The following is a 17,487-nucleotide window of genomic DNA, read 5'->3' on the forward strand; positions in this document are numbered from 1 at the left end:
AGGGACACTGGGGGAGGTCGTGTCGCCAGTCCCCGCCGCAGCCGTTACGAGACACCCCCCGGGGCGGCCGTTCCCCCCCCTCCCCCCCCCCCTTTCCCTTACGCATCGCCCTCTGCGCGCAAGAGCGCCGGACGTGACTGGCTGGTTCAATTTGTCACGCTGCCATTGGCTGCCAGGGGCAGGGGCGGGCGCTGCGTGACGTCAGCGCGCCGCGCAGCGCGCCCGCTGGCTATTTATAGGCTCGGAGGGGCCGGTGCGCAGGAGCGAGCAGGCGGGTTGGGCCGGGGGAAGGCCGCGGGTTCATCGTGCCGCATCCCCGTGAGCGCAGGGAAGAAGCGGCCGAAACGCCTCGATCCGGGCTCGCTGGAGCGTCCCTTCGGCGGCCGCTGAGCTTTTGTTTCCGTTTGCGCAGCTCCCGAGCGCCCCCACCGAGCTTTGTCTTCTCGCGGCCCCTGTGGGGAAAGGCGCGGCCAAGATGGACCCCTGTCACACTGAGGAGACCGAGGGCGAGATCCCCGGCTTGGGTAAGGCCCGGCTGGGGGGGGTGGGGTGGGGTGGTGGCTGTGGCGAGGGGAAAGCGGGAGGTGGGGCGGATGGGGGTGGGGCGGCCGGTTCCACCCGATCCGGGGCCCCGGCGCCTTCGAGCCCCTCCTTGGCGCCTGCTGGCGGCGGGGGGAGGCCGCGCACAGCGCCACCGGCGCGACCCCGGCGGGAGGTGGGGGATAAGGGGGGCGGTTAGGCCTAGTCTGGCCCAGCCGCGTGCGCCCAACCGTTCCCCTCCCCCCGCCGCGTGCGTCGTGGCGGCCGCGGAGCTCGGCGGGGCCTCGGGGCGGCGGCTGCGCTCGGGCGGGGGAGGGGAGGGCGGTTGCGGGGTCGTTGTCCCGCTGCCGCCTCCGGTGCAAGCGCCGGCGGGTCCTTCCCCGCCTGCTCCCTGCTGTCACGGGGCGGGGAGTGAGAGGAAAATGGAGGAGGGGAATTTGTTTATTCGGGGGGTGGTGGTAAACGAGAGATGTGTGAACTGCAGCTCGTTACAGGTGTAACCCTTGCGACTACAGTAGCGTCCATCACTAAGTAGTGCAAGTGCTGTGAAAAGAGCCCTTCAATAAAGCAGAAGTTGAAAGTAAAGCTTTGTGGACGCCATAACAGTCTCGTCTTAAAATGGTGAACTATGCCAGTTATTGCAAAACAACTCTGCCTCAGTGCCTCTCGCCTGTGTGCTGCTGTGTCAGCCGCTGGCAACAGCTTAACTCCTCTGTTATTGAAGCCAGTTTTTAGTCGGTATTAATTTATTATAAACAGCAAAGAGTAGACATAAAATATATTATCAAAGCATTCCATATTTGTTTAACTAGACAGAAAATTATGTCAAAACCTGCACAGGTAAGACTAGCAAAAATCCCAACCAAACCATCCTTTGCATTTTGATCTTGCCTTAAAATAAGCTATACATGTGATGCATTCAGTTTAAATTAACATGCTGATTGATAAGTGTAACTCTTGACCTTCAAGAACTTGACATTCAAATCAATTTTCATCATCCTAAGAAGTCAGGAAAGACTTGACCTGTGAAAACAGAAAGCAAATATATTTGCTGCATTAGAAAAGTCACTAGGCTTTTCCCAATTTGTTCTTAGCGAACAAATGGTCTGCAACAGTCCCTAGTGCTGTTCTGCCTCTCTCTGTGTAATTCATGATGTGAAATGTTTTTCAGTACAGCATGTGACAGCCTGAGATTTGTCTAGGTAGAATTGACTTTAATTATTCTAAAATAACAGGTACATCTGAAAGGCAGCTTCTGGAATGCTTTATGGAATGTTACCTCATTAAAGAAAAATGAGTTTTACTTCATTAGGTAGTTCTTGCCTATGAAGAGAGGGATTGTCTGAAAACTAAACCAACTACCAGGCAGAACTTTAAGCATGGTACAGTACCCCTGCCCCAAACTGAGAGTGGAGCTGACCTTTCATATACTGCATGTGAGGGGAGTAAGCATGTAATGAGTGTATGTAGTCTGGCTCATAATTGTAAGATGTTAATTGTTAGTGTCCATGAGGATATAATGTAACAACAAATACCTCCACAACTGAATCTTGTGCTCCCCTTTCCAGTTTATATAGAAATACTTAATTGGAGGAATTAGGCTTGACTTGAAGGAGTCATTCTTCAGTAATCTCAAATGGATGACACACAACAAGATGGAGAAAATGGTTTGTACAGTTTGGGAGTAAGGTACTTCTGTCCATCTTACAAGAACAGTCTTGTTGGGGCAGTGGTAAAGAAAAGGTAATGTGTCCCGGGATAATAACTAATATTGCAGCTCTCCTTGGAAGACTGGAGATGAGCCCCATGCCTTTAAATATTGGGAGGCTAGGGTTTGATCTGGTGTGGTCTAGGTACTACACAGCACATGCCTCCAGCAGCACTCCTTTAGGCACTTAGTTCCTAACTCTTACCTAACAAACACCATTTTGAGTCAAGTGATGTAATTATTATCACCTTGTTCCCTCAAATGGCTGTTGACCCTCCCTCCCAGCTTTTCTTAGAAATGTCACTTAAGGCATTGAGAAGTATGTAAAAGGTTTAGTTATCTCTGCGAGTCAGATGTATTGCGCTCAGTCCAGGAAGACCATAGATCCCTTGAGTCAGCTCTAAGCTGACTGCAGGATTCTCTGAGGACATCATGGCTGACAGAACTTGGACAGTATCATTCTGTGAACTACTTAATGAACAGTGTGGCAGCACAGACTTGGCAGGGGGTAGTCTGACTAAGCCAGCTGCTGTGTACTTGGATCCCCTGCAACTGCTCCCCTTTTAAAAACAATTTTCCCTTTAGTTGTTTTAATGCCACCTCCTTATCCTCACAATTCCTCATGAAGAAAAGCGAAAAGCCTTTTCTGCAGCCATGTAACTTTCTAAGTCTGTGAAGGAGACTGACCATACTAGCCCCAGACAAGCACTTCATGCAGTTCAAAAATGTAATTTGATAACCTGAAGCTACGACTGCAGATGAAAAGCAGATAGGAGGAAACATTATTTAATGCTCACCTTATCGATCAGGTACTCCTGTTTAATCTTGTCATTCTTAAAATCTTCATTAACATCCAAAACTAGAACGGGAATCTCCTTAAGGTTCTCAAAGTCAACTCTGTTAAATGAGAAACGTAATGCTAGTAAATGGTATAAAGCAGTGTGTATAAAGCAGTCTAGCTCTTTGGTTGCTTTCCAAGTCATCCTAAGGGTGCAGCATTACTCAGATTACCACATGTACTGGATCCCAGGACTTAAGTATAAGCCTGTCCTTAATTGCTCTTATACAACCCAGTCAGCATTGTATTACTCTAACTAATGTAGTTCACAAATCTGGCCTTTTAATATCTATTTTTATTGTACAAGTAGGGTAGAAGAGATGGTTTAAGCTTCTTACCTTAACTTCATTTGCTCCATTCTTTTTGCTATGGAATCAATTATCAGCATTATGATTTTGGGAAGAGCATTTAAAAAAACTAATATTGCCCTGTGTTTCTCCCAGTCTAGTTAACTAACTACTAATCCATTTACTAAGATGCAGTTTTAAAGTTTCCTTTTGTGGGGAGGACCTCTTAAACAAGTTCTAAGACTGGTATTTAAAATGGCTGGGAGATAAGACTATTCTGGCTACAAGCAGATGGGAGCAGTAGTTGTGCAACTGGATGGTTGTTCCCTTAAAGCAGTAGTTACTCTCTCTTTGTAGGTGTGAAAAGCATTTCTAAAATGCAGTATGTGTGCAGAACCACCATTCTATTGTAACTTGTGTTTTACAGACTTAAATGTTCCTGAAAAATGTAGGAAATGCTTGCTCATGAGCTTGAAATGAATATACAAGGTAAATGGTCCCAGAATTCCACAATATGCAGTGCCTTCTTGTCTCTTAAGCGTCTGGGTTGTCCTACATTAAGCTTAGGAAAGTAGATGTGACTGATAACATTTCCTGGAATTGTTATGCTTCCCATTCAGTAGAGCATTCCAGGCTTCTCAAGGGAGAAGTATAATCTGCTTCCTATTTTGAGAGGCCTGGGCTGGGGAAACTAGTAAGAGTAAGGCAGCTGGGGTGGGAAAGTATATTGAGATGACTTAGTTGCTGATTGTCTTGCTTAGTGCCTGCCAAAAGCCTTTCTGCTCATTGTTTATTTTGAAGCTAGGATTAATATTTAACCCTTGTTGAAATATACTCTAGTTGAAAGCTAGCTGGGACCTTGCCCTCCCTTACATTGGAATGAGAACCTGCTAAGTGGGTAACTTAGGTGAACAGTGACTGAACACCCCTTCAGCTCTGTTGTATTCCTGTGTACTTCCAGTTAACAAAAAGCATATCCTTGCTGGAGTTGAAGCTAATGCTTAACTAGGCTTTAAAGCAGATGAAGTTCCATCTCTTGGCAATTTTTACTTTCTTGCCAAGATAAGTTTCCCTCTGCATGGAACCTAGAACCAGTATCTCTGTGGCAAAAAACCTGGAATGGGTCTAAATTTAGTTTTATCCCTAATTAGCTTCAGCACAAAACAGGTAAGAGCCTTGCCTGTAAGTTGAAACTTGCCTATAGAAAATGGATTCATACCTCATAGTCCTTTCGTGAAGCCAGGTTTCATGTTTATAGTGGAGGTTTTCCAAATACTCAAGTTCAATTCCTTGCTCCTCCTCTCTTCCTCTCAATTGTAGCCTTTCCATGCATTTCTGGGGGGAGGAAAAAAGTGTAAGACCAAATACTAATCATGTGTTAAAGGTTAAATCAACTGAACAGATTAAATGGTCCTTAAATTGGAAAGAGTAATGTTAGATGTTACAATTGATTTAAATGCTTGGCTGAACATAAGTTACATCTAAAATTAGTTTTGGTTGCCTTTTAAAAAGTTATTTTAACTTGAGCCACTTCAGCTAAACATCTAGTTCTTATTATTTCATCTTTAGTGAACCTACCTCAGGTGTGGTTCTTAGGTAGATCATGCCATCCAGTTCTATATCTGATTCAAACTGATTCAAAAGCCATGAGTGCCAGTCCTGATAAATAGCCCACTCTGTTTCATTAATGTTTCCAGACTCAAACAGGTTAGAAGCAAATACATATCTGCAAAGAAGGACATTAGTCTCAGGCCAGGAATGACCAAAGGGAACTACTAAAATTGACTGAATCAGAATAGTGATACTTAAATGCATGCAGCTGCCTACTCTGTCATTCATGAAGTACTCTGAGTCCCATCCACCTCCCACTGTTGAATCAAACCTGCTCCTTGCAGATTATAGTTTAATATTGAGTGTTTTCCCAGCTCCAGATCTTTGTCATAAAGACCTGGAGCTGTTAATCTAAACCCTTGTGCATTGTGAGAGTAATTACCTGTCACTGTACACAGATCTCTCAAAGAACTGCACTGGGTGTTCTGCTTCCTGAAGTTTGGCTGAGACAGGTTTTAACTGTGCTCTCACTCTGCTCAGGCAGGCATAAGTCTGGAATGTGTAAGCCCATCGTGTGGGTTTGTCATAGAGCATTTGGAGTAGATTCCCTCCGCTCTTCTGAGATGTTGAAAGTTCCTGGGGGACAAGAGAAAATTTAATACCAGCATATTTACAGGATTTTATTCTTTTGCCTTGAGTAGGGGTTATTTGGAATTGGATTCAGTAGTATCTTCCTTTACAGTCTGTCTGGCCAGTTGGTGTATGATAGTGGGGATGACTGGATAGCTAAATTCTGGTATGGCTCCCTGGCTGTTCACTGCAGTGTGTGATCCATCTCTCTGCCCAAGCTCCCCAGAGCAGCACACCTACCTCATGCTCCTCTTCAGCTGTCTGGATGTTGCACCACTTGGCAATGGGTTCGGGGATGATCTCCCACTCATCACTGTGGTTCTCTAGTAGCTTGACAAACGTTGACTTCCCTGCAGCTGCAGAAGATGGGAAAAGCTCACTGGGGGTGCAGGTTAGACTGGTGTTAGACGGGCAGTCGTGAGGTTTGTGAAGGAGGCCGCAGGCAATGCGGCCATGGTGTTTCTGGTGTGGAGCTGCACGGCGCCCGGGGCAGGGGAGGGGATGTTTGATTTGCCTGCACCGTGCTGCAGGTGCACGTTCCGAGAAAACGGCTGTAATCGCTGTCGCCAGGAGGCCGCAGCGGGGCCAGGCAGCCGATAAAGGCCGTGGTGGAGCCTTGCGCCGCCATCTTAGGAGCCGGGGCGGGGCTCAGTGCGCGCCATCGCCGAGCAGCGGCGGGAGAACGGCTCCGCGCATGCGCGGCGCGTGTGGCGCAGTACTGAGCTGGGGCGCTGCGCTCGGTCCCCGGGGGGCCTTTGTGTTTGTGTGCCCGGAGGTTACCGCCTCGGAGCACACCCAACGGCCGTTAACGCCAGCGCTTCCCCCTCGCTGGAACGGACGCTCCCGTACCCCGGCCATGGCGCCGGGAGCCGGTCTCGGATCAACAGGACCCCCCCCCGCCTTCCTGTATAGGTGGGTGGAATAGGGCCCTCAGCGCCCCTCTCCCACAGCGCCTCCCCCACTGCCCACGCCACCTCAGGGTGGCCTGTCCTGCGATCCCAACGGCCACAAGCGCTGGTTCTTCCCCCTCCCCGTCTCTGTGCTCACCGATGTTACCCTCGATAGAAATCTTCTTGAGGCGCTTCTGGAAGCTGGAGTCGAGGGAGCCGGTGGTGCTGTGGCAGTGTCGCTTGGCCGGGGTGGACATGGCTGCACCAGGCGGGAGCACTCAGCGTTCCCGGCTGTTCCAGCCCACTTTAAGTCTCCCGCCAACTGGTGGGCGGGATGGCCCCCTCCCGCTACCACTCCCCGGGAAGAGGCGGAGGCGTTCTCTGCCCCTTCCGCCGCCGTTCCCGCCCGGCCGCCTTTTCAGAGCTTCTGCTGCCTTCAGGGCTTTTAAAACTGGCGTTAGCGAGTGAAATCAAGCAGGGCTGCTCTGTTGAGGAAGTTACGATAGAGAGAGGTCCCACTTAGTGATTTCATTTGCATTAACGAGTTTTCTGTTTGATTTAGAGACAAACTTGAGAATGCCCCTCCCTCACCTTCTTCCAAAAAGTCTCCAGCTCTGGGGGGAGGTAGTTGTTGCTGACCTGTATTGATATATTTAACATTTTGCATAGTTACACAAGAAGTGAGGCCATGTGGTTTAGCTTAGGGCTGTTTATCAGTTTTGGTATCGATGGGGAAGGGAGCTCAGCCAGCGCAGTGCAGGGTTAGATGCCACACTGGGCAGCTTTGCTTCATGCCTCCAAAATCCCCGTGTCGGTATGGGCATGCCTGATCTCGAGTCTGTTAAACTCCTGGCACAGATGGATTCTCCATTACCCGTATGGACAGGCTGAAGCTGTGTCTTCTTCCTAGGGTAAAAAAAAAAAAAAAAAAAAGGAGGATTTTTAGAAGAGGTTTAAGCTGAGGTTGCACTGCTGCAGTTATTTCTGTACCTTCATGTTGCGTGTATGATAATGAGGTTCAGGGTGAAACCTAGCTAGGTCTGGTGTGTCTGGAGGAGATGGGAGGGAGTTATATTTTCCTTTCTCTTATGATAATTGTGACCCATGTCTCTTCTTTCCCCATCTCCTACAAACACACCAGGCTTCAGTGACCGAAGCGAGCAGATTGTTTCACGTGGGGTAGCGTCAGCATTTGAAGCTGGTAAGTGCTAGTTCCCGCACATCTCTTTGTTCAGCCAGACTACTCGCTCGCCGTGCCGATGGCGAATGTCGGTACCGGTCCCCCCCATCTCCTTTTCCCCTCTTACCCCGCACACCGGCGGCCCCGGAGGGAGGGCGGAGGCGGAGGGAGGTGGGAGCCGCGGGCAGTGTGTGTAGAGCGGCGTTGAGGCGCATGCGCGCAGGCCCGGCCCGCGCTGTGCGCGGTAGTGCGCGCTATGGCTTTGTTGAGAGCGGGCAGGCAGGCGACGCATGCGCACGGAGCAGGGCGGGGGGTGGGGGAACCAGAGATTAGTGAGGACGCATGCGTAACCGTGGGGGAGGAGCGGAGTGGCGCGGTGCTGTGGAGCATGCGCGGGCGGGGCAGGGGCACTCGGCGTGTATCCGCGCATGCGCCCCGCAGCCACGCCGCAGCCCCGCTCGGGAGCCGGTGGTCGCCGCAGGGGCAGCTCGCGGTCCCGCTCGCCACACGCCGCTCCTCTGCTGGCCACGGTGCGCGTCCGCGGGGACTGTGAGTCGTTGGGCCCACCAGAGAGGTGTCTTTGACCTGGGTTCTTTGTGCGGCGGAAGGCCCGGCCCAGCGGAAGCGGGAGTACCCGCCGCCATTTCCTAGCGCGCTCTCGCCACAGGCTCGCCCGCTCGCTGCCGCCTGACTGGGACTAGGCGCTCTCCGGACAGCGGATCAGGCTCGGAGCCCTAAAACCACCGCGGAGCCCCACCATGTGTGCGTGCGGGGACGGGGGCTGGGCACGGGCCGGGGGGCGGGAGCGGCTCTGTGTGTGTGAGGTGGGCAGCGGTCCGAGGTAGAGGAGGCTCGGGGGTGGGTGGGCACAGGTCAGGGGGGCCGCCGGGCGCTCTGAGGGGGTGCGGGTGGCGGCCGTGCTGTGCAGCGTCTCAAGGGGCCTGTTTTGCTCTTCTAGCAACCACTGAAACCGAGACGGAGCCAAGCCTCACCCCCAATGTGATGCTGAACACGGAGAGCAGTGAGGGATATGTGGTGAAGGTCAGGGGGCTGCCTTGGTCCTGCTCCACTGAGGAGGTGCAGAGGTTTTTCTCCGGTAAGCAGAACTGCGAGGGGATGAGGGGCTGGGCTGTCAATCCTGGGTTCCTCCTGGGGATGCTGTGGTAGTGGGAATGCTGCAGTGAACAGTTCCAAAAAGTGTTTAGGGAATTTCAGTAGCTGATAAAGTTTGTAATGCAGAAGGTGCCTCAGCTAGGACGTGGTGTGGAAAGCCATGCTGTAGACAGCAGGAACTAGACATAAAGGACCTCAGTCATCAAGTCACTGGGATATGCACAGCTGCCTTAGTTTCCTGAGCAGCATGAAGAAAGAAGCTCTCAGAAAACTTCGAAATTTGATTGAACTAATCGATTTAGTTTTTGATGTTGTCGTAATAGGATGTCTTGTGTGAAGTGCTCAATGTGTTGTGTACTTCCTCCTAATTATTAACATTCTGTAAATGACTAACGTTTTACAGTAGTAAACAGCTGTGATAAATACATACTTTTCTCAGTGGCTGGGGATCTTAAAATGCCTCGGGAATTTGGTGTATTGGACTTTGTTCTCATTCAGTTCATTACACTTCTGTTGATTGATATTACTTCTTGCTTCAGTTCATGCTGATGAGAAAGTCTTATATCAGCTACGGCCAACACATGAACTTGACTTGAGGCAGTAAACCTTCGAAAACAGCTAATTTGCATTTATCCTTCATGTTTTGCTAATTCTCAGAGTCTGCAAGAAGAGTGACTTGATTTTAGTTATTCCTTTGGTCACTATCAAAATTAGAACTAGAATATTGCTGGCTTTGTCTTCTTGATATAACATGGTAGTTGTTAGTCTTTTCCTTTCAGAATGTCTGAAACTTGTAGTCACTTTACAGTGTGTAAAGAGCATTGCAGTGTTTCTGTAACAATTAAATCAATTTTGGCCTTCCTTTTTCAATTCCAGATTGCAAGATTCTGAATGGGGCTTTGGGAATCCGTTTCATCTACACCAGGGAGGGCAGACCAAGTGGAGAAGCATTTGCTGAACTCGAATCAGAGGAGGATGTGAAATTGGCTCTTAAAAAAGACAGAGAAACAATGGGACACAGATATGTTGAAGGTTTGACTCAGTTGGTTTTGTAACTGACTAAATGTGTTTGTGCTCAATGGGTTTTTGGTTAATTGCCTTTTATTTCTTTTAAATGCATGTGAAAGGACAAGTGGACTTGTATGTCATAACTTGACTAGTTTCAAGGCAAATGGCTGTTACAACTGTTGCATATTCCAGAATGCATTAATTCTAAGTGCCTTTTACAGTTTTCAAGTCAAACAACGTTGAAATGGATTGGGTTCTGAAGCATACTGGTCCCAACAGCCCTGATACAGCTAATGATGGTTTTGTACGTCTTAGAGGACTCCCATTTGGCTGTAGTAAAGAAGAAATTGTACAGTTTTTTTCAGGTATGTGGGATTAAAGTAGTAGCTATAGCGCTATTGGTTTATGCTAAAAAGAAAACAATAACCAAGCAGCCATGGATGCCCAGTAGTATTTCCAGCAGTAACTGATGGGTGTTAAAAATAAACAAACAGTTCTTGTTACTTATCTGGGCTTGAAGGCTCAATTCCTAAAGTACTTACTAAATAATTGAGGGAACTCAAAAAATCAGCTCTCATTTATATTTAATGGGACATACAGTCCCAAGTAAGGGTAGCAGAAAACAAGTGTTTCACTTTCTAAATTCAAAGTGAACAGTTCAGGTGGGAGGATATTTCCACCCCCAGTCTCAGGTGGCTCATGTTGTTCAGCAGAGGCTGTACAACACCCCTAGTGCTGGGTTCAGTACAGGAGCAGGGTTTGAGGAAGGGTGTGCAGTGTGTGCATGGCCTCTCAGAAACATAGAGTTAGTATTGAGTAAGATTCCAGAAAAACATCAACGTGCTGAACTCTGCCCAAGTACGGATCTTCCCGTTCTGCTTCCTGGGGAAAGAACCCTGAAACAGTCTTTGGTTTTGTCTAACTTTATCTCATCATCCATAAAAACTTTGTTTTGCGTTGACTCGTTTTCACTTTTTTACAGCTGTTGTATGTTTTATGAACTGGAATACTATTATAAATGCCTGAGAAAGAAATCTGCTGATTTAGGGTTTAACTTGTTAGTGTTTCAAAGTAGTAAATTTCTAAATGTGAGCGTTTAAAATTAGCTGAAATGTTTTGCTATAGCAGGATATGATGGAGTTCGCTATTTTGCTTTAAAATACGGTATAAATATTTCCGATTTTGCAACTTCAGAATTTATTTTTTGTTTTCTAAATCCGTATATTTCGAACAAGAGCAATTCCTGAGCATGTGCATTTTAAGTTGTTTCTTTCTTACATGGTTATGTAATTCAAGCTTTAAAAACTGTTAATGTGCTTAATATACAAAATGTGCCTCTTCTGTTCAGAAACTAATACTTTTGAAATTACTTCATGATTTTTTTCTTAATTAAGCACTCCTAAAGATAAAAGAAATTAATGCTGAAACTGATGTTTGCATAAGACTAATAATTTTACCTGAGTGACTTCTAGTAAAAATACTTGTCATATATAGAGCTGTTTAACTTGCTGTGTTTGAATTTAAGTTAAAGTTCATCTTAAATACTTTCACAGAATTGAAGGTTTGTAATAATATGTGAACTTCTTAATGCGCCCTGCATTAGATGCCTGTTCTGAGGAGTTGTCCCTGACACTCAGAATGTTTTCTGTGCTCTGCAGGGTGCGTTAAGAACATAAACTGAATGGTATGTTGTTGACATGCTTTTTCTTCTGTTCTGGACTCAACATACCATTCACTTACAAGTGTTAAAATTCTGGTGTATTTAAAGCTATAAGAACTCATGACTGGGCTTGTGATGTTAATATTGCCCCCCTACTGGGGTTATTTGTCCTTGGGTTGAAGGGTTGGAAATCGTGCCAAATGGGATAACATTGCCGGTGGACTTCCAGGGGAGGAGTACGGGGGAGGCCTTCGTGCAGTTTGCTTCACAGGAAATAGCTGAAAAGGCTCTAAAGAAACACAAGGAAAGAATAGGGCACAGGTGGGGATGGATGGTTGGTTGGCTCTGTCACTTTTCTTATGGTAAACCATTAAATCCATATTCTCTCTTCTGAAAGCTTTAACATCTCACCAGAAACACTCTGCTGGTCTCTAACTTGGCTATAAGTAAAGCTATTGCTAATGTGCCTGTGGGACAGGCTGTTTGGATCTACCCAAAATGAAAGATGAAATTGGGCCAAGCTGAAATGTGCTTTGGAATCTGGGTAATAATGGAGAGTACAAAACTTGATAGCTTGAATGTGACAAAGTTGAGAGACTATGGCTTTAACTTCTCAAATAGCACCAATTATGCCTTTAGCTCTAAAGACATGCACAGTACTCTTACTACCATAAGAAAATGTGATACTTTCTAAACTTGTCTTATAAGTTGAAATGTAACAAATTTTACTTACTGTATTAATCTTCAATGTAATAAGCATAGCTTTCAAGAAATTGTCACAAAGGGGTTTTATTCTATTTGACTTGTGACTATTTTTCATTGAAGCATGCACTTTTTGCCTATGCTGAGTCTCTGAAGCATAGGCTGGGTTCAGTAGCATATGCCAAGCTTCTTGTAGCATCCTGATGGGTTGAAGTCCTGGTGGAGGCCAGGTGTTTAACCCTCTATTTCCATTGCCATGTGAGCAAAACAGTGCTGAGTTGAGTGGACGCAGTCCCTCCTGTGTTTTTTTTTTTCTGACTAACACTTTAAATTTGGGGGGAGGAGGGTTGGGAATCAATATTGCTCCCCCACCCTTAAGGTTGGGATACTGCAAAGTATGTTAGGAGCATGTAAACCCTTCAGTAATTGTAATTTCTTGAAAATACACTGATTTGGAAGTAATGTAGTGCTTAAAATAGTATGTCATTGCCTACATAATGTAAAGAAACCTGGCTTAAAATACACTGCCAGTTTCAAGGCTATGACTGAATGGCTTGTTTTAATGTAAAGTTGTGTTTGTGGAAGGAATTAAAGCCTGACTTTTCTCTGTGGAAACGCTTTGTAGGTACATTGAGATCTTCAAGAGTAGTCGAGCAGAGGTGCGCACTCACTACGACCCTCCACGCAAGCTGCTGGCAATGCAGAGACCTGGTCCTTACGACAGACCTGGTCTCACACGTGGATATAACAGTCTTGGTAGAGGAAGTAGCTTGGAAAGGATGAGGCGTGGAGCCTACGGAGGAGGTAAGTAGATGGTGTCCAAGAGAGGGCTGCTCATCTGAGAAGCAGCAGCACTTGGACCTGGTAGTGTCCTCCATACTTCGTAATCGCTGGTTTGTATCTGTGTATATGTCGTTCGCTTTATTTCTCCTAGAAGAAAAGAAACTTCCTAATACTAGTTGTCTGCAGTGTGCTCGTGTGCATTTGGATTTTTCTGTAGTTGAAATGAACATGTTGTCCAATCTATTTATAGGTTATGGAGGTTATGATGACTACAATGGGTATAATGATGGCTATGGTTTTGGTTCTGATAGATTTGGAAGAGGTAAGAGATCTCTAATAGGAATAGTAACTGAACTTACAATACGTCTCAAAAGAACCTAAAATACATCTGAAAGACCTAGAATGGACTCTCTTCTCTGCAGGGATGTCGGACCACAGATACGGCGACGGGACGTCCACCTTCCAGAGCACGACTGGCCACTGTGTCCACATGAGAGGGCTGCCCTACAGAGCTACGGAGAATGACATCTATAACGTGAGTCCCAGAGCCACCCTTCTCCCAGTGCATGGCTTCCACATTCCATACCCATTACTGGAGGTGCCTATGGCACAGCAGTTAACGAGTGCTCTGTTAAGAGGAAGCAGTTTGCTGTGGAACTCAGCTCTTGCGTTGGTGCGTTTTAATCTTTGTGACTGTTCCGTGTAGTTCTTCTCACCTCTGAACCCTGTAAGAGTACACATTGAAATCGGACCAGATGGCAGAGTAACTGGAGAGGCAGATGTGGAGTTTGCTACTCATGAGGATGCAGTGGCTGCGATGTCCAAAGACAAGGCAAATATGCGTAAGTGCGCCTGTTCTTCAAGGGGGAGCAGCGCTGCTGTGCCTCTCCTCTCACTGGAGGGCTGGTGGTGTTCCTGCAGGCCGGCTCATAGTGTGGCAGACTCTGTGGGGTTCATGTAAAATGTTCTCATGGCAAATTCTTCTTCTTCCAGAACACAGATATGTAGAACTCTTCTTGAATTCTACAGCAGGAGGAAGTGGTGGTGCCTATGGCAGTCAGATGATGGGCGCAATGGGTATGTGTAGACAGTGTGCTGCTGAGCCAGCACTTGATATTTAATGAAGCTGGCTCATGTTGTACAGCTCCTGCTTGTTCTGTGCCTGGCACAAAAACTGAAATCCAACATTCTGTCTTAATCACACAGTCAAGGAATCGGAAGGGGTAGTCCAAGATTGGAACACTAGCACATTGGCAGGTACGATATACCTTTTTGGAATACATTCAAACAATTAATAGGATGAATAAACTGTGATGCTGACTGTGGTGTGAGTAGTGGGGTGAGAGGCTCTTGGGAAGGGTGGTGGTGGTGTGAAAGCAGTGTAGGGGATGCCTGTGCTCTTACCTTACTTCCCTCTCCCTTGGTTTTGGAAACTGGAATGTCATCTGGTGATGGAGGGTGTATCTGTGGCACCACCTGTGACCTGCTGTTCAAGTCTGGGCTTGGTGGTAAGGGAAAAACTGATTTGGAATTTGGAGAGACTGCCTGGATTGCTCTAGCAAACTCCAGGAGTGTTTGAAAATCTAAACTGTTTGCAACATGAGTTAAACAAGCAATGCCACTCTGTAGAGCAGATACCCTTCTTGATACCTGACTTGTCTGGTTTCTTGGAGATCATAGTGGTGGTTGGGTTTTGGGGGGTTGGTTGGGGTTGTAGTACTTAGATAACAAAATGCTTGGAGTTAGTGCTGGTGTTTTAATGGCAAGTGTTACAGGAGCATAGACAAGTGATGAGGTGAAGAGCAGTGGTTGGTGAGCTGAAGCAGAGGTCCCCTGTGTGGTGAGCCATAGTGCTGCCATGATAGACAGCCGGTCTGGAATGGGACTGAGTCCGTGCCAGGGAATGTGCTGGGGTGACTCCATTTGATGAGTCAGTGTGTTGATGACAGCTGCAGTCCTGTGTAAGAGCTCAACTCTGTTGGAGTGTCTGTGATACACAATAGCAGATTGATCCCACTACCTATAGCCCCTAGAAGCTGCACAAGTAAACCCTTAGTGAGCTTGAGGTGAAAAAATAAGCAGACTTGGACAAGCAAACTCTTACCGCTTCTATCCTTAACTCCAAAGGAAGCCAATCCAGTTATGGTGGCCCAGCCAACCAGCAGCTGAGCGGTGGTTATGGAGGTGGATACGGCGGCCAGAGCAGCATCAGTGGCTATGGTAAGGGCAACTTTTGTCTGCGTCAGAAGGTGCAGCTGGCTGAGCAGGCTCATGGCGCTGCTCGCTGGCATCGAGGGGTTGTGCTTCAGGCTGGGCAGTGCTGCAAGCTGACTGCTTGGCTGGTGTGAACCTGCACTAACGGGGAGCTGGTGGGGATATATTCAAAGCGGAAACTTGGTGCTGGGGGATGGGAAAGTGGGAAACCATTCTGAAAGGGGTCGGCAAGTGGTGGTCTCTGGGCTTGTGTTGCTGTGCTCGCTTTCTTGGTGTGGAAGCTGGAGTCCAGCCTGGCTTCAATACAGCATGAAGCAAGGGGGGGGATGGGGCACATGGGAGGCTGGGTCCTCCCCGCTTCCATGGGGCAGTTCAGCTGAGCTCGGAAGCGGGGTGAGACAGAGCTGGCTCTTTTCATTAACAACCAACAAACTCCATGACGTTGGGTACGGAGCTGTAAACTGCCACTTTGCAGCGTTGGGCACAGTAGACGGTATTTACGAGGTGGCCCAGCAAGGACAGGCGTTGGGGGAAGGATGCTACGAATCGGCCTGAACCAGCTGTGAACCTGCTGTCGGTTTCCCCCCCAGACCCCGGGAGCCAGGGCGCCATGAACAGCAGTTACTACAGCAGCGGGAATCGCGCGTCCATGGGAGTGAACGGCATGGGCGGCATGTCCAACATGTCCAACATGAGTGGTGGCTGGGGAATGTAACCGAGCGCTGACTTTTGGTCACATCCTTTTTTTAAAAAACAAAAAAACAAAAAACTAAGTTTAACAGTTTTGCAATACGAGCTTGTGATTTCTGCTTGACTGTCAGTGAACCCACGATTGGTCTTTTAAAAACCCTTCAGGTTCAGTATTTTTGAACATACCGAAATCGAACCATTCACCTAGGATGTAATAACCGAGTTGAGTAAAAGACTATAACTGTTAAACAACTTCGGGCGTTTCTCAAGTTAGTTTTGTTGTAGGAGTGTATTTAAGCAGTAATAAGCGTATTTAGGTTAAAGCTGTTTGAATTACGTTAAATGTTGCTCTTATACCATATTACATCCGACACTGTTTTGAATACATGTGGAAGGAGATGCTTCTTTTTGTAAAGAACTGATGCTATAGGAGCTGTGTCTGAAATTCAAAGTGAACATTTGGCATGTTAGTTCTAGTTTCTTTCTTTTAATACCCTGTAAGGCATGTTAAAGCTTCTTTATTTTGGATTTTTTTTAAGTTAATGGGGAAACATGTCGAGACGCAATACGGCTACTTTAGGATTTGGGTCTTGGTGTTCGTATACAATTCTGAGGCCTTGATTTAATCTTTCATTGTATTGTGATTTCCTTTTTAGGTGTATTGCGCTAAGTGAAACTTGTTAAATAAATCTTCCTTTTAAAAACTGGAACTCTCCCTCCTTCTTGTAGCTGTGCCTGTAGAGGGGGGCCTTGGGGACTCTGACACCTAACATGTGCCTGCCATGAGCAGCGTGACTGCTCCTAAGGAGCATTTCCACCCCAGTGGGACAGTGGTGGTGACCAGCACCTCCAGGGTGGGAGTTGAGTCAGAGATGGCATGGCTGTGCTGGGCCTGGGCATGTGAGGCAAGAGGCAATTCCGTATGGCCTCATCAGCTGCATTACTGCAGCAACAGACAGGGCAGCTCAGTGCAGTTATGCTGCAACAAATTGAGCTTGTTGAAGGTCATGCTTATTAAAGATTTGGGGGGTTTATGAGCAGCTTGGGTCCAGCTTTTGAGCACTGGAGCAAATCTGCTTCCAGGGATTTGCAAGGGTGAATCTACTTACCCTTTCAAACCATTCTTCCCTGAGGGTTGAAAATGGAAGGGCCATTTCTGCACTGAAGGAAACCTCCCATGTTCTGGGGCTTAAATTGGGATCATTCGATCCCATTGCCATAGTAAAGCCACCGTGTGCCTGGCTCAGGACAGCCCTGTGTCCCTGCTGCTCCCATGGGAGGTGGCTGGAGCAGCCGTGTTTGTTTGGGTCTGAATGAAGCCATTGAATGAGGCTGTGCATCATCGTGTGCATGGCAGCCGCTGCATCACATGGCACTGATGCAGCAGCATGGGCACTGCTGCGCTTGGTGTGACTGCAGGGCTCAGTGCCCTGACACCAGCAGCAGAGCTGGTGATCCATTAACAGGTTCTATCGAGCACAAACTGGACTTTGGAACCCGCCTCACTCAGGTACCAGAGAACGGCTTCGCTGGTGAGGGGCTGGTGGAGGGAGGTGGCTGCCTGGTGTGTCCTGGGGTGTTTACAGCGAGCTGGGAATGGAAGCAGGTAATCCCATGAGGTGCACTGCAGCAGCTCCAGGTTGAGCCCTTGCCCGATGGGGCCGTATGCAACCCCTCTGACAGCTGTTGAACA

The 17,487-nt window shown here is 47.6% G+C and overlaps 2 protein-coding genes across 9 annotated transcripts; one reads left to right on the forward strand and one right to left on the reverse strand.

Annotated features, from left to right (window-relative positions):
* Positions 1-241: 241 nt before the first annotated feature.
* On the forward strand, positions 242-16,504 carry HNRNPH1 (heterogeneous nuclear ribonucleoprotein H1). Of its 8 annotated transcripts, none has more exons than XM_061456946.1 (14): positions 242-524; positions 7,586-7,645; positions 8,583-8,720; positions 9,614-9,769; positions 9,967-10,110; positions 11,588-11,726; positions 12,733-12,911; positions 13,141-13,212; positions 13,292-13,425; positions 13,597-13,732; positions 13,884-13,967; positions 14,097-14,147; positions 15,018-15,110; positions 15,695-16,504. In XM_061456946.1, the coding sequence occupies exons 1-14, from the start codon at positions 476-478 to the stop codon at positions 15,817-15,819; spliced, it is 1,560 nt and encodes a 519-aa protein (XP_061312930.1). In that variant the 5' UTR covers positions 242-475; the 3' UTR covers positions 15,820-16,504. The 8 variants fall into 8 exon arrangements, with proteins under 8 accessions (XP_061312930.1, XP_061312931.1, XP_061312933.1 ...); XM_061456947.1 differs by having other exon boundaries at positions 13,313-13,425; XM_061456949.1 differs by having other exon boundaries at positions 15,580-15,836.
* Positions 1,432-6,932, reverse strand: LOC133271124 (deoxycytidine kinase 2). The gene is made up of 7 exons (XM_061456955.1): positions 6,602-6,932; positions 5,795-5,910; positions 5,367-5,560; positions 4,952-5,099; positions 4,593-4,708; positions 3,046-3,145; positions 1,432-1,563 (listed from the first exon to the last, which is right to left on the reverse strand). The coding sequence occupies exons 1-7, from the start codon at positions 6,699-6,701 to the stop codon at positions 1,540-1,542; spliced, it is 798 nt and encodes a 265-aa protein (XP_061312939.1). The 5' UTR covers positions 6,702-6,932; the 3' UTR covers positions 1,432-1,539.
* Positions 16,505-17,487: the final 983 nt, after the last annotated feature.

This window comes from Pezoporus flaviventris, unplaced genomic scaffold (assembly GCF_033815535.1).
Source record: "Pezoporus flaviventris isolate CSIRO_AGI_PZ_B2104156 unplaced genomic scaffold, CSIRO_AGI_Pfla_v1 ptg000023l, whole genome shotgun sequence".
Taxonomy (NCBI): domain Eukaryota; kingdom Metazoa; phylum Chordata; class Aves; order Psittaciformes; family Psittacidae; genus Pezoporus; species Pezoporus flaviventris.